This window comes from Ylistrum balloti, unplaced genomic scaffold, assembly GCF_031769215.1.
Source record: "Ylistrum balloti isolate Yb309-2 unplaced genomic scaffold, AGI_CSIRO_Ybal_v1 Utg370568, whole genome shotgun sequence".
In the NCBI taxonomy this organism is placed as follows: Eukaryota; Metazoa; Mollusca; class Bivalvia; order Pectinida; family Pectinidae; genus Ylistrum; species Ylistrum balloti.
In genome coordinates, this window is record NW_026782356.1 from 708,240 (window position 1) to 722,220 (window position 13,981).

A 13,981-nucleotide genomic window follows, 5' to 3' on the forward strand; every position below is an offset into this window, starting at 1 on the left:
TTACATTCTTTTTCTTTGTTGTTATTTTGATTTTATTTGTGAGAAGGTCAGGTGGTCTGCACATATAACATCATAAAATATCAAGTGTAAATTGCCTGTCAAATCATGCCAACAGTCATAAAATCTCATAATTTGGTTTTAAGAACTGAATAGACTTTCCAAATAAATTTCTACAATGTAGCTCATCACTTAAGAATCCTAGCAAGACGAAACAACTTCATGATTAGAAACAGAGAAAAAATTAAAGTACATGTAGAAGTTGGGGGAGTGGAGAGCAAATGTTTGTGTTGAAGTTGCTGATAAGGAAGTTGGATAAAGATTACATGTATGACATTTTCTAGAAGATGATGAGACTGTTTGGTAGTAAACCGACAATATGAATTAGAGATGAAAATGAGATTGTGAACAAAGTATCTGGGGTAAATATCATATGTCAATACTGTCAATTGACATCGGCCAAAGGACATTTGACAAAGTAAAATCACTGTACAGTAAAACCCATTAGCTAGTTTTTCACTACCACACTACAGATTGTACTGTAGTACAGGTTCACCTATGTGAGTTTTCTGACTCCTTATGGAGCCAAGTGTAAGGATATTGAGACAGTTGCATGCTGGGATATCTGATGAGTGACATGGGTTAATGACAGCTTTGTTTGAATTAACCACTTTCACCAAGTCTATTGTCATTACCACAGAGAGGTACCAGTAAGAGAGATCCAAGAGAAATCTTGGCATCCACCATCTTTGATTTTAAATTGTTGTTTAAAAGTTGGATCTATTGATTCTTTGCTCTTCTTTCTTAGATGTTTGATCTTTTCTCATCTTTCCCCTGTTTTTACTCTTAATTACATGAAATTAAAAAATTTCTTTTAAGAAATAACGACGATAATATTTATGGCCTAGATGGTTGCCTGACAGCCATTTATGTTTTTCTAATCTGTCCCAAAATCAAAAGTGCACAAGTAGGGACCAAGGGAATCCTACATATTAAATTTGAGGAAGATTCTTTCAGCATTTCTAAAGTAATTGACACAACCAACTTTCGTTGTTAAAATCCAAGACGGCCGCCTGTCAATTATAGCATACACTAATGTACCAACAGGAACGTACGTAAGAAATGCGCGAAAAATCCATCCAGTACTTTTTAGAAATAGACATCCCCCTCACCCCACCCCCTCACCCCTCTAAAAAAAACCTAAAAAACGGAGAATATTTAATATTCTTTCAAGTGCGTGTTGCACGTATGAAATATAAAAAAAACTGACACACAAGGAGAAAGCTGACTTTATAATAGGCATTATAACTCCGCAGTACAAAATATTGTCATTTTTTAATAATTAAAATTATGTTGATAAATAATTTTCAGTGTAAATCTATTTTCATATTCACATAGAAAATGTTCCTTATTCATGTCACTAACAGACGAAATTTGCTGCAAAACGTTCAGAGAGTTTAACCTGTGACAAGTTAGTACGCGGCTGAAATATGGCGACCATTTACAACTGTCGCTAGCTAGCGAGTCCTCTTGACATGTCTAAAGTGTTGGTTCCACATTCAAGACGTTCGGTTGGGCTTTGGGTTTTATATCTGATCAGGTAATTTGTGTTGCATTGTTTGCTGCCTATATGGAATTTGAGAAAGTTCCATTCAATAATTCTCAAGAAATTTTTCGTTGTAAAAATACATGATGGCCCCTTTCAACCATTTTGCTTTTCTGATCAATCCTCAAATAAAACGAGCATAACTAGGGACCAAGGAAAAACTGTATATGAAATTGTAGAAATATTCAGCCAGTACTTCTCAGGAAATAGCGAAAAAAACTTTCAATTTGAAAAACATAGATGGACGCCTGTCAGCCATTTTGTTGTCTGATCATGTCCAAAAGATACAGAAAGAAAATATCACAGCTACAATTAGCTAGAACAAAGAAGGTATACAAAAACATTAAAGTCAGAAATGAGACAGGGTATAAAAACGTTACTGCTAAAACCACTAGAACTGAGAGAGAATGCAAATGCACTTCAACAAGAACGGAGACGGGATAAAAAAACTTCCACAACTAGAACAGAAAATACAAAAATGATACAACATATACCGAGATAGGATACAAACCCGATACAGCTAGATCTGGGACAGGACCATACAGCTTAAAACCGACACAGAATACAAAAACTCTACAGCTAAAACTGAATCAGGATACAAAACCAACACAGCTAAAACTGAGTCAGGATACAGAACCAACACAGACAGGATACAGAAGCAACAAAGCTAAACCTGAGACAGGATACAGAACCAACACAGCTTAATCTGAGACAGGATACAGAACCAACACAGCTTAATCTCAGACAGGATACAGAACCAACACAGCTAAAACTGAGACAGGATACAGAGCCAACACAGACAGAATACAAAACCAACACAGCTAAAACTGAGTCAGGATACAAAACCAACACAGCTAAAACTGAGACAGGATACAGAACCAACATAGCTAAAACTGAGACAGGATACAGAGCTAACACAGACAGAATACAGAACCAACACAGCTAAAACTGAGCCATGATACAAAACCAACACAGCTTAATCTGAGACAGGATACATAAACAACACAGCTAAAACTGGGACAGGATACAGAGCCAACACAGACAGGATACAGAACCAACACAGCTAAAACTGAGACAGGATACATAACCAACACAGACAGGATACAAAACCAACACAGCTAAACCTGAGACAGGATACAGAACCAACACAGCTTAATCTCAGACAGGATACAGAACCAACACAGCTAAAACTGAGACAGGATACAGAACCAACATAGCTAAAACTGAGACAGGATACAGAGCCAACACAGACAGGATACAGAACCAACACAGCTAAACCTGAGACATGATACAGGACCAACACAGCTAAAACTGAGACAGGATACAGAGCCAACAAAGACAAAATACAAAACCAACACAGCTAAAACTGAGTCAGGATACAAAACCAACACAGCTAAAACTGAGACAGGATACAGAACCAACATAGCTAAAACTGAGACAGGATACAGAGCCAACACAGACAGGATACAGAACCAACACAGCTAAAACTGAGACATGATACAAAACCAACACAGCTTAATCTGAGACAGGATACATAAACAACACAGCTAAAACTGAGACAGGATACAGAGCCAACACAGACAGGATACAGAACCAACACAGCTAAAACTGAGCCATGATACAAAACCAACACAGCTTAATCTGAGACAGGATACATAAACAACACAGCTAAAACTGGGACAGGATATAGAGCCAACACAGACAGAATACAAAACCAACACAGCTAAAACTAAGACAGAATACAAAACCAACACAGCTAAAACTGAGTCAGGATACAAAACCAACAAAGCTTAATCTGAGACAGGATACATAACCAACACAGACAGGATACAGAACCAACACATCTATACCTGATACAGGATACAGAACCAACACAGCTAAAACTGAGACAGGATACAGAACCAACACAGCTAAACCTGAGACAGGATACATAACCAACACAGACAGGATACAGAACCAACACAGCTAAACCTGAGACAGGATACAGAACCAACACAGCTAAAACTGAGACAGGATACAGAACCAACACAGCTAAACCTGAGACAGGATACATAACCAACACAGACAGGATACAGAACCAACACAGCTAAACCTGAGACAGGATACAGAACCAACACAGACAGGATACAGAACCAACACATCTATACCTGATACAGGATACAGAACCAACACAGCTACAACTGTGACAGGATACAGAACCAACACAGACAGGATACAGAACCAACACAGCTACAACTGTGACAGGATACAGAACCAACACAGACAGGATACAGAACCAACACAGCTAAAACTGAGACAGGATACAGAACCAACACAGACAGGATACAGAACCAACACAGACAGGATACAGAACCAACACAGCTACAACTGAGAGGGATACAAAAGCACTACAATTAAAATTGAGAGGGAATATAAAATATGATTTATAAAACTGGGCCGACAAAAATAGTACAGCTAGATCTTAGGGGGAGTGATATAAAATACAATTTCTAAAACTGGCCTGACAAAAAAGTTACAGCTAGGTTTTTGGAAGTGGTACACCAAACAAAGTGAATGACACACGTGTATTTAGAACTGGTACACCACACGAAGTGAGTGACACACGTGTATTTAGAACTGGTACACCACACGAAGTGAGTGGCACACGTGTATTTAGAACTGGTACACCACACGAAGTGAGTGGCACACGTGTATTTAGAAATGGTACACCAAACAAAGTGAATGACACACGTGTATTTAGAACTGGTACACCACACGAAGTGAGTGACACACGTGTATTTAGAACTGGTACACCACACGAAGTGAGTGACACACGTGTATTTAGAACTGGTACACCACACGAAGTGAGTGACACACGTGTATTTAGAACTGGTACACCACACGAAGTGAGTGACACACGTGTATTTAGAAATGGTACACCACACGAAGTGAGTGACACACGTGTATTTAGAACTGGTACACCACACGAAGTGAGTGGCACACGTGTATTTAGAACTGGTACACCACACGAAGTGAGTGGCACACGTGTATTTAGAAATGGTACACCACACGAAGTGAGTGACACACGTGTATTTAGAACTGGTACACCACACGAAGTGAGTGACACACGTGTATTTAGAACTGGTACACCACACGAAGTGAGTGACACACGTGTATTTAGAACTGGTACACCACACGAAGTGAGTGGCACACGTGTATTTAGAACTGGTACACCACACGAAGTGAGTGACACACGTGTATTTAGAACTGGTACACCACACGAAGTGAGTGACACACGTGTATTTAGAACTGGTACACCACACGAAGTGAGTGGCACACGTGTATTTAGAACTGGTACACCACACGAAGTGAGTGGCACACGTGTATTTAGAAATGGTACACCACACGAAGTGAGTGACACACGTGTATTTAGAACTGGTACACCACACGAAGTGAGTGGCACACGTGTATTTAGAACTGGTACACCACACGAAGTGAGTGGCACACGTGTATTTAGAACTGGTACACCACACGAAGTGAGTGGCACACGTGTATTTAGAACTGGTACACCACACGAAGTGAGTGGCACACGTGTATTTAGAACTGGTACACCACACGAAGTGAGTGACACACGTGTATTTAGAACTGGTACACCACACGAAGTGAGTGACACACGTGTATTTAGAACTGGTACACCACACGAAGTGAGTGACACACGTGTATTTAGAACTGGTACGCAAAAAAAGTGAGAGATACACGAGTTTATATGCACACGTATGTAATAAGGAATTGAAAAACACACGCTAAGATGTACACACGCGCCGAGTTGTTCTGAGATGTACATGTATGTAAAAGCGAGTTTGAAGTAAAAGCGAGGTTGAATTACACACGTGTACAGCTATGTAAAACGGGAGCAATGACACGCTTTTACTGTACCAGTAATATCCCCTACACAGGTGACTACGCGTGGATGACGCCATGTAAACAAGCCATAAGTAGTAACCGTTCTGTAATACGATGTTCATTCTACCGTGATATTCTATACTGTGGTATCACATACAGTAGCACGTTCCGTAAACGACCACGGATCTGACTTTCTCCCATCTCGTTACGTGTGGTGTCAGTTGTGTTTGTGTAGCAGTTCAACTACAGGTATGCCAAGTTACAAGAATATAGACGGTGTGTTTGAAGACAACATCTCGGACAAGGAGAGGATTGACCGCTATTCTCACATAGCGTCTAACTATGAACAGGTAAATACATACATGTTGTTTGTATGTGTAGTCTTGTGGATAAGCATACACAAACAGGCATATACATATAAAAAATAGATGTATAGTACAGTGCATACATGTATTTACTAGCATACATATACATTTCACAAACGATGTGAAACTGGGTCAGTCGGCTTTGACCGTATAGCTCGGAAGCGACTGGTATTTCTTAAGTCGCTGGATAACCAGGTATGATTCAATGCATGCTGACGTTTTACTATATGTGTAATGCAGTGCACGTGGGATTGGGGAGAGGGAAGTACTTTAACAAACCAGTGACGATTTTGAGACATACCAAAACAGGTGATGCATTAAGGTCATGGATGGTATGGTGCATATAACGGCCATCAACTTGTGTTGCCATACTATATTGTTGTCATATCAAAACGGCCAGTCATGATGACATCATGTTAAGACGTCATATTGATCTTCTAGTCGTGATCACTATCGCGATAAATCGATGTCAATGATTTACTTTTCAGGAATCAGACTAATCATTAATAAAACAAACATTTTAAAGATAAACAATGAACGCATTATAAGACCAAAAACTGATTGCGGATATCACATCTGTAACTCGGATAATGTCCTTAAACTTTATATATAATAGAACACAAAGCACATAGAATAACAGCAATCAAAAACACACCGACCGGAAGTCTGCACTCAGAAACTAGTAGTTTCATTAAATCTTAAAACAGGAAAAATAATACTCAAATTTTGGACTAACAACTCACGCACTAGAGCTCAAATTTCCACCTAACATTATAGTCGATCAAGCTAAGAGCATTTATTATAGGGACAACTTCAAAACAGCACAAAAAACACCATACAAATTGTCCTTACCCTACACCTCTACTGATACTTAAAGAACCATCTATCGGTACAGAAACTCATAAAACTAATACAAAGTAAAGCCCAGTGGTCATTAGTATCACAATCAAAGAAAGTAGTACACAAATGACTGTAAGAACCCGGAAAGTAACACTGTAGGACTATTCTCATCAGACAACGACATTTCATCATCAGTGACATAGTTATCAGAAAAATTACACTAGAGATTAAATAACAATAGGTTTGATCGTTAGTGTTATAGGCAGTGAAAAACTGCAAGGCTGTCACCCCAACAGACAGTCCTATACACGGTCAATACAAACTAGCACAAGGCTCAGTCATTCATTCTATACTAAATTCATGAGATGAATTATACATGCAGGACATCCAGATTACCAATGCAAAAGCATACATAGATATACCAGGGAACGATAAGGCAGACAATCTTGCTGAAACAGCAGACTTCATACATAGATATACCAGGGAACGATAAGGCAGACAATCTTGCTGAAACAGCAGATTTCATACATAGATATACCAGGGAACGATAAGGCAGACAATCTTGCTGAAACAGCAGATTTCAGTACCTAGGACCACTCTAGGTACTGAAGTCAGTTCAGAGGTCAGATATATCTAACCACTAACACACCACACAAGACCAAGACCCTAACACCCTCTTCAGTCCCATCTCATTGCCGTGTGAGGACTGTCCGCAATGGCACGCTAAAGACCCCCTTTATGGCTTATCGGAAAAAAGAAGACGTGACAACGCCGGTCTCTAAAAGTAGGAATAGTGGTAGGCCATGAAATATTTAAGGCGTTTGACGGACTTCAAAATAACTCTCACCAAATCCAAATCTACGTAGGCCCTAATCTTTCCTTTCTGTAAGGGGGACGCAAGTTGCCACCTTACGTCGCGGAAACACTGACGTTCGTCAGTGAGACGATACCTGGTAACGGGAAGAATCGAGGAAACGGAAAACCTCTAACCAACCAACCCACTCTCATCCCATCCATAGACGTTGTTAGTTTGCCTGTTGATTCCATTGTTGTACACTTTGTTCCCATTTGAGAACGTGACATTACTTACTTTAATTTACGTAGATATACATGGCGGATGAAGCAGAAAACGCTTACTCTTCAAGAGCACATGATCTTTTTCTCCCTGTAGTTTTTCATATAGGTCTTACTATTTTTCATATTTTGCCCCGGATTTATGCTATAGGGCGACGTCCCTCCGGCGTCTGTCAACTTTACTTAAAATTACCACGAGTTCTGAACGACTGAACAGATTTTGACCAAATTTGGTGGAAAAGGAACCAAGTTTGTATAAATATGTTATCTGGCACCCAAGGGCCTGAGAATTGGGGCCCAAAACGGAAAATATTGCAAGTTCTTTAAAATCCTATATTTCCTGAAGGAATGAATGGCTATTGCCCAAATTTGCTGTCAAGCATTCTTAGGTCAGGAGGAATCATTATGTAATATGAGAGGTCCCGGCCCGGGGAACGAAATGGGGAAAATATAGTTAATTCTTTAAAATCCTGCTCCTCCTGTATGGATGATTAGATTTTGCCGAAATTTAGTCTGTAACATTATTGGCTGAAGAGGAATCGTTTCTGAAATAAACGGTAGGTCTCGTCCCCCCTGGAGCGAGAAGATCGAGAGGGACATGGCCCGATAAGGGAAATGGCAAATTCTTTGAAATCCTACTCCTCCTCTCAGAATGGGTGAATTTTGCCCAAATTTGGTCTGAAGTGTTCTTGAATATTTTCTCAGGATTGTCTCAGGATAAATCAAAATTTATATACTAAAATATATGATGGAGCAGATGAATTATTTTCTCCTTAGTATATATCCACTCAGAACAAATAATCATTCCTCCTGAACATGCCTTTTATAATCAACCTTTTGTATAGTAATACTTGCTCTTACTAAACTTGAATATTTCCAAGGTCATCCAATTCTATCATAAACATTTTTCATTTAAACATAACTTCTCTGACCCTAGCCTTTCATAACCCTTCTTCTAAATCAGCACGTTCACACGAATGATATATAATCATTAAAATTCATAAGGGTGAACAGATGTATGCCGTCCGAGTGGAAAAGATTAACTTAAAACAATGAGCATCAGTTAAGTAGTAAATTAATTCAGTCGACGGTTTGGAAAGGATTCAGGTTGGGTCAAAAGTGTGATTTATAATTGCACTGGAACCAATTTAACCACTAAATACTAACCATAGTCCAGCGGATGGGACTTAAAACGGTGGCCCATATTCGTCCGACTATTAGGACATTCGAGGGATATTAAATGTTTTTGATATTCAGTCAAAATTATGTAGTCCCCACATAATCCGTTTTCCCGCCAACCATAGAAGCTAGAGTCAAATGGTACAACGCAAGAAACACCATCTGCGCCATTGACAGAAAAAGGCACCGTAAGGCTCAGGAGCCGCCTTCTAAAGCATTTCGGACACCCTGAGAGTCGATACGGCTCTGCCTTATGAGAGGGGTGCAGGTGATATTTTGTGTATGCAATGCAGGACTGGAGAGAGAAAGTTAAGGAAACTCACTTCGTTTTATTATCACTCTTTGGCATTAAATAATTGTTCGTTATCGAATATAGTTTTTTTTCCAAATAAATGTTAATGGGATGATGCAAAATGACTGAAAAATCTATCCCAGATTTGTCTTAGGGTAGGCCAACTCATACCGATCTTCAGAGAGATAGGTTCCAGAAACGATTCAAAGACCTATAGAAGCATCGCCATACTTTCGGTTATAGGAAAAATCCTTGAATGTCTCTAAAGCGTAAGACTGAAAACTGCATTTGACCCATTGCAAAATCCATTACAACGAACCTTCACTCAAAAGGTAACTCCGCTACTTGCTGCTCTCAGTCTGCGCGAGAGCCGTAATGAATACATTACCCGTAGCCCAGTTGGGTCGCAAGCTGCATTTATTAGCGCAAAAGCTGCCTTCGATACGGATACCCATAATCTCCAGGATATCAAACTATATGTAACAGATGAAAAAATATGGGAAATCTAACAATGATGTGAATCATGGTGTGCAGAAGGAGGAATCATCGGCACTACCCTCAACAAGACATGCATCAACAATCTCCTGGACTCAATAACCAGGTTTGGCTACGGAGCAACTATTGGAACTATGCCAACCCAGCACCATTACCTAGTACAACTACTTAAAAGCCTACATGACAGCAATTTGTTAAACAATCGGTCAACATCTGCTTGACACGGATTCTCCTAAATCAGGCACATTTATATTCGTCGCTAAAACACCTAAATATCAACCAGGATTACATATCCTCCGTCCTGCAGGCAGTCGGAACATAAACTCATGACTTCTCCACAACACCATTCGAGCTACGACGGTTAATAAAGTCTACTATTTACACAGTAATCGCACTTCTGTCAACCACAAGACCCATTTAGAGACCAGATAACGCTTCGCGCTAAAACAGTTATTAGTTCAAAAGCTAATTTTCTTAAACCAGCAAGTCACATGTACAAGAGCATTGTCAACACCCTCTGCCTTTGCTGACTGAGCAGAATTAGTTGCTCAAGATGTAAACATATTTGGCTCAAATGGGTCAAAGTCATCCATTTGAACAAACGTGGTAGTCCCTCATCTCAGGCTACAGGCCTGATATCAGTACCCTTGGTCTTTAGTAGTTTATTAGAAATCGTTTGAAAATTTAACACATTTCACCCCTGTGACCTTCAAAGGGAGTCAATGTCATTTATTTGAACTTGGTACTTGGTAGCCCTTTATCCATCCTTGTTACTCCTTAGTACCTTAGACCTTTTGGTTATGAGAGGAAGTCGTTTGAAAGGAATCCACGGCGCAAAACGATGGCTATATGTCACCATACGCTGTTACTAGAAAACAACATTCAGTACTAGCTTTAGTATACCTTACACATTGCAGAGTGTAAATTCAATTTAGTGTCTTTCATGTATAAATGGTGTCGACGCAAAGGTATATATATGAAATTTACACAGACACGGATTCACAACATACAAAATTTCTTTCAGCATCAATTGCTGCATTGGGTGATATTTTACAGTTATTGTTTGCGTATTTTTCAACAATACAATAAAGAAGATATGTTTTTCAAAATTGATGATGTCCTAAACCATATATGAGTCCCAGTAAAAGCTTTGCTCGTAAATCATTGTACAGTGATTGGGTATACGATGCTTGATCCACAGTTAACGGCTCACAACAATTTAGGTATTACATGCTATTTTAGTATTGTCCTCTACGTTCTTTTTAATTTTAGGATGTGGTCGAGGAGGGCTACACGGCCCATGTGACCACTGCCGGGGCCATTGGGGAGTTGTACCCGGACGGAAGGGATACTAAAGAGATATTGGATATCGCCGCCGGAACCGGATTCGTCGCTGAAGAGGTAACTCTTTGACTACGACAGTTTTCCTGGCTGATGTAGATCTAATAATAAAATTCCAGGGCATTGGATGATGGATATTCTGGGGAGATTGTAGAGTCGTCATAATGGTGTTACAGGAAATGATTTGTTTGATGCTCATTACATGCCTGTTAGTTCAGTTGTTGTATAACCTTGTTGTCATTTGATCGATTTTGAATTTTGATTTAGATTCTATCGACATGTCAGTATTGACTTTGTTGTTTTTATGTAATTGGCACAGTGTGTACACATGCAATATGACAGAGGGAAACTATGATTGGCTGATTGCTCCTGTTATTTCCATTGTGACGTCGAAGCTTCATGGTGGCGTCACAAAAAAGCAAATTTTTAATTTTGTTTCTGTCATGTTGTGTTCAGGAGGCTATCAATCTTAAATAAGTTACGGGATCTTTAACGTGTATTTCTTTCCATTTTTTGTAAGATTTATGAAGCATGAGACTCAGTTAAATGAAAACTTCTAAGGTTAATTTTATGAATATTATATGAATCTTAAGATAATTTCTACTCACGTTTGAGTCTTCGAATCAGATGACCAGAATGCATGGTGCATTTCAATCGACCTCGTCATATTTCTTGACCAACTTCATGAGAAATCAATACCCGGACTTAACAGTGACGCTTGAATTTGCTATACTCAGGTCCTGACTAACGTGACTAGCATTCGAACGGGAACACTGTTGGAACTTTTTATTTTTTATTTTAGAACCCCATTTCACATAACGAGCGGTTCGCTCATTGACCTTTTCTACCTCTAACAAGAAAAACTCATTAGCTAATGCGAAAATCTAATTATGAGCAGAGAAATCTGTGCAGCCGATCATCACACTGCGGCAGTCATCAAAACTGACGTCGGTACTTAAAACATTTTTATTTTGAAATGATTATGATAACATATCATGATTATGAGGAAAAGTGTCAAAAAACAGAAGCATAAATAATGGATATCTCTTTTTGGGTGTTTGATCCCTGGTTCTGACGTCATTGATATCCGCCATAACACTGGTAATCTGTGAACTATTACCAACAACATTGACAAGTTACTGATAAGATTAAAACAACACAAAAACTCTGATTAGTGGTGGAGTACTGGTCAGCTGAGGCTAAACACTTAAAAATTAGCTTCTTTGCCTGTGGTAGATTGTATGTTTAGTCTTATTGCATTACATTAATTTTTGTTTTGTAGTTGACGAAGCTAGGATTCCGCGTGATGGACGCCTTGGAACCCTCTGAAGGAATGTTGGAGCTGGCTGGAAAGAAAGGGTTATACCGCAATATGTATAACAAAGGACTATCCAAGGAACCCTTACCATTTCCTTCTGGTCAGTATAAGGTTGGCTTCCGGTTTATTACATAGACTACTGTTCCACACAATATAATAGATACTCTCAAAATAGTTAGAACTACAATATATTCGTTTTTGTTGCAGACAAGTATGATGCCATTACTATCTGTGGATGGCATGGTAGTGCCGATCCTTTAGCCGATTCACTCTTGGAAATGGCCAGAGTCGTTAAACCAGGTAATTTGATAAGGATTCGAGGGACTGTTTTCGGTATCACTAGTAGGAAGGCTTTTTTATTTTTGGCACGTTAATTCCTTAAATGTGAAATTCCATGTTGATGTAAGAAGATAGGAACATTACTGAGATCAATGTGTGTACAGATTGACGTGTAAAAAGGTTATATCGTACCAAATTTGTCATGCATTCTGATGTACATGCTAGTATACAATTTAAAACGGAAAGACAATGCCATGCCAATGTAACAACAATGTCACTGCTCGTGGTTTATTTCCCAGGTGGTTTTGTGTGTATCGTGACGAGAATGCATTACGTTCAAAACCTGGATAACTACAAAGAGACATTCTTGCCGGAGTGTGTTAAACTGGAGGCGGATGGCAAATGGAAACAATTGGAGTTCAAAGGATTTCAAGGCTACCCCTTCAATAACGAGGGCGTCAAGATGGTGTTCCAAGTCTGTTGAATGAAAATTTGACAGTGCTATATCCATTCTTTTTTTATATTTTCTGTGGTTGATTTTGATGCTCGCAGCGTTCAGCACATTGCGACATCGCATCTGTTCTTTTGGAAGAATGAAACATATAGGTGACATCGCTTTAGTTGATATACTCGTTTAGACGTTCGGTTTAACCCATGAAACATCCAAAATGGCGTGTCAACAAAATAGCATTGTTAATTTGCAGCTTTATTTTCGTCCATGTTTGTCAAACGACAAGAGCAGCCTTTTGTGGGTTCTCAAAGGTATGGCTACTTTGCATTTAGAAACCCAAAACTTTTAAAAGTGTAAAATAAAAGATACACGTAAAAGACTCTATTTCGTCAAGACAGATAGGTGTTGGTTTAACGTCGGTATTATATAATTTATTATATATTACACAGAGTTTCGGTTAAACCATATCTCTTCAATTACGATATTGTATTTTATTTCTTTTAGAAGTATTGTTAAAATATAAAGTAACTATAAAAAGATTATAAAGAATCATACAGAAAAGTATTCGAGTTAGAACAGGAAAATACGGATATTTCAACGAAATGATGGAATTCTTCTGAATAAAGACAAATCCTTACTAAATATAAACATATTAGCAAGATAAAAACATTTACGCAGATTAGATGGAATGGGCACATATATATCGGGATATCTAAGACATATATAGAGAATGGGCTGTATCATGATTATAATTGTTGTCCTTAGTTACCATTATGTGTTATAGACAATATTGAATGTAATAAGGAAACACATTTTTGTCACCCAGTTATCACGACAAAATCACCGATGTCGAATATATATC

General features: G+C 38.8%; 1 protein-coding gene across 1 annotated transcript; it reads left to right on the forward strand.

Moving 5' to 3' along the window:
• The first annotated feature begins 5,680 nt into the window (after positions 1-5,680).
• Positions 5,681-13,224, forward strand: LOC132556447 (methyltransferase-like protein 27). Its single transcript, XM_060220858.1, has 5 exons — positions 5,681-5,835; positions 11,003-11,131; positions 12,354-12,489; positions 12,597-12,689; positions 12,968-13,224. Exons 1-5 carry the CDS (start codon positions 5,737-5,739, stop codon positions 13,150-13,152), a joined length of 642 nt encoding a protein of 213 aa, XP_060076841.1. The 5' UTR covers positions 5,681-5,736; the 3' UTR covers positions 13,153-13,224.
• Positions 13,225-13,981: the final 757 nt, after the last annotated feature.

Excerpts from the sequence above, each read along its gene's own strand:
- LOC132556447 (XM_060220858.1), top strand. The coding sequence starts at position 5,737 with ATGCCAAGTTACAAGAATATAGACGGTGTGTTTGAAGACAACATCTCG. Across the intron at positions 11,132-12,353 it reads CCGGATTCGTCGCTGAAGAG|TTGACGAAGCTAGGATTCCG; the intron begins GTAACTCTTTGA and ends TTTGTTTTGTAG. Across the intron at positions 12,490-12,596 it reads ACCCTTACCATTTCCTTCTG|ACAAGTATGATGCCATTACT; the intron begins GTCAGTATAAGG and ends TTTTTGTTGCAG.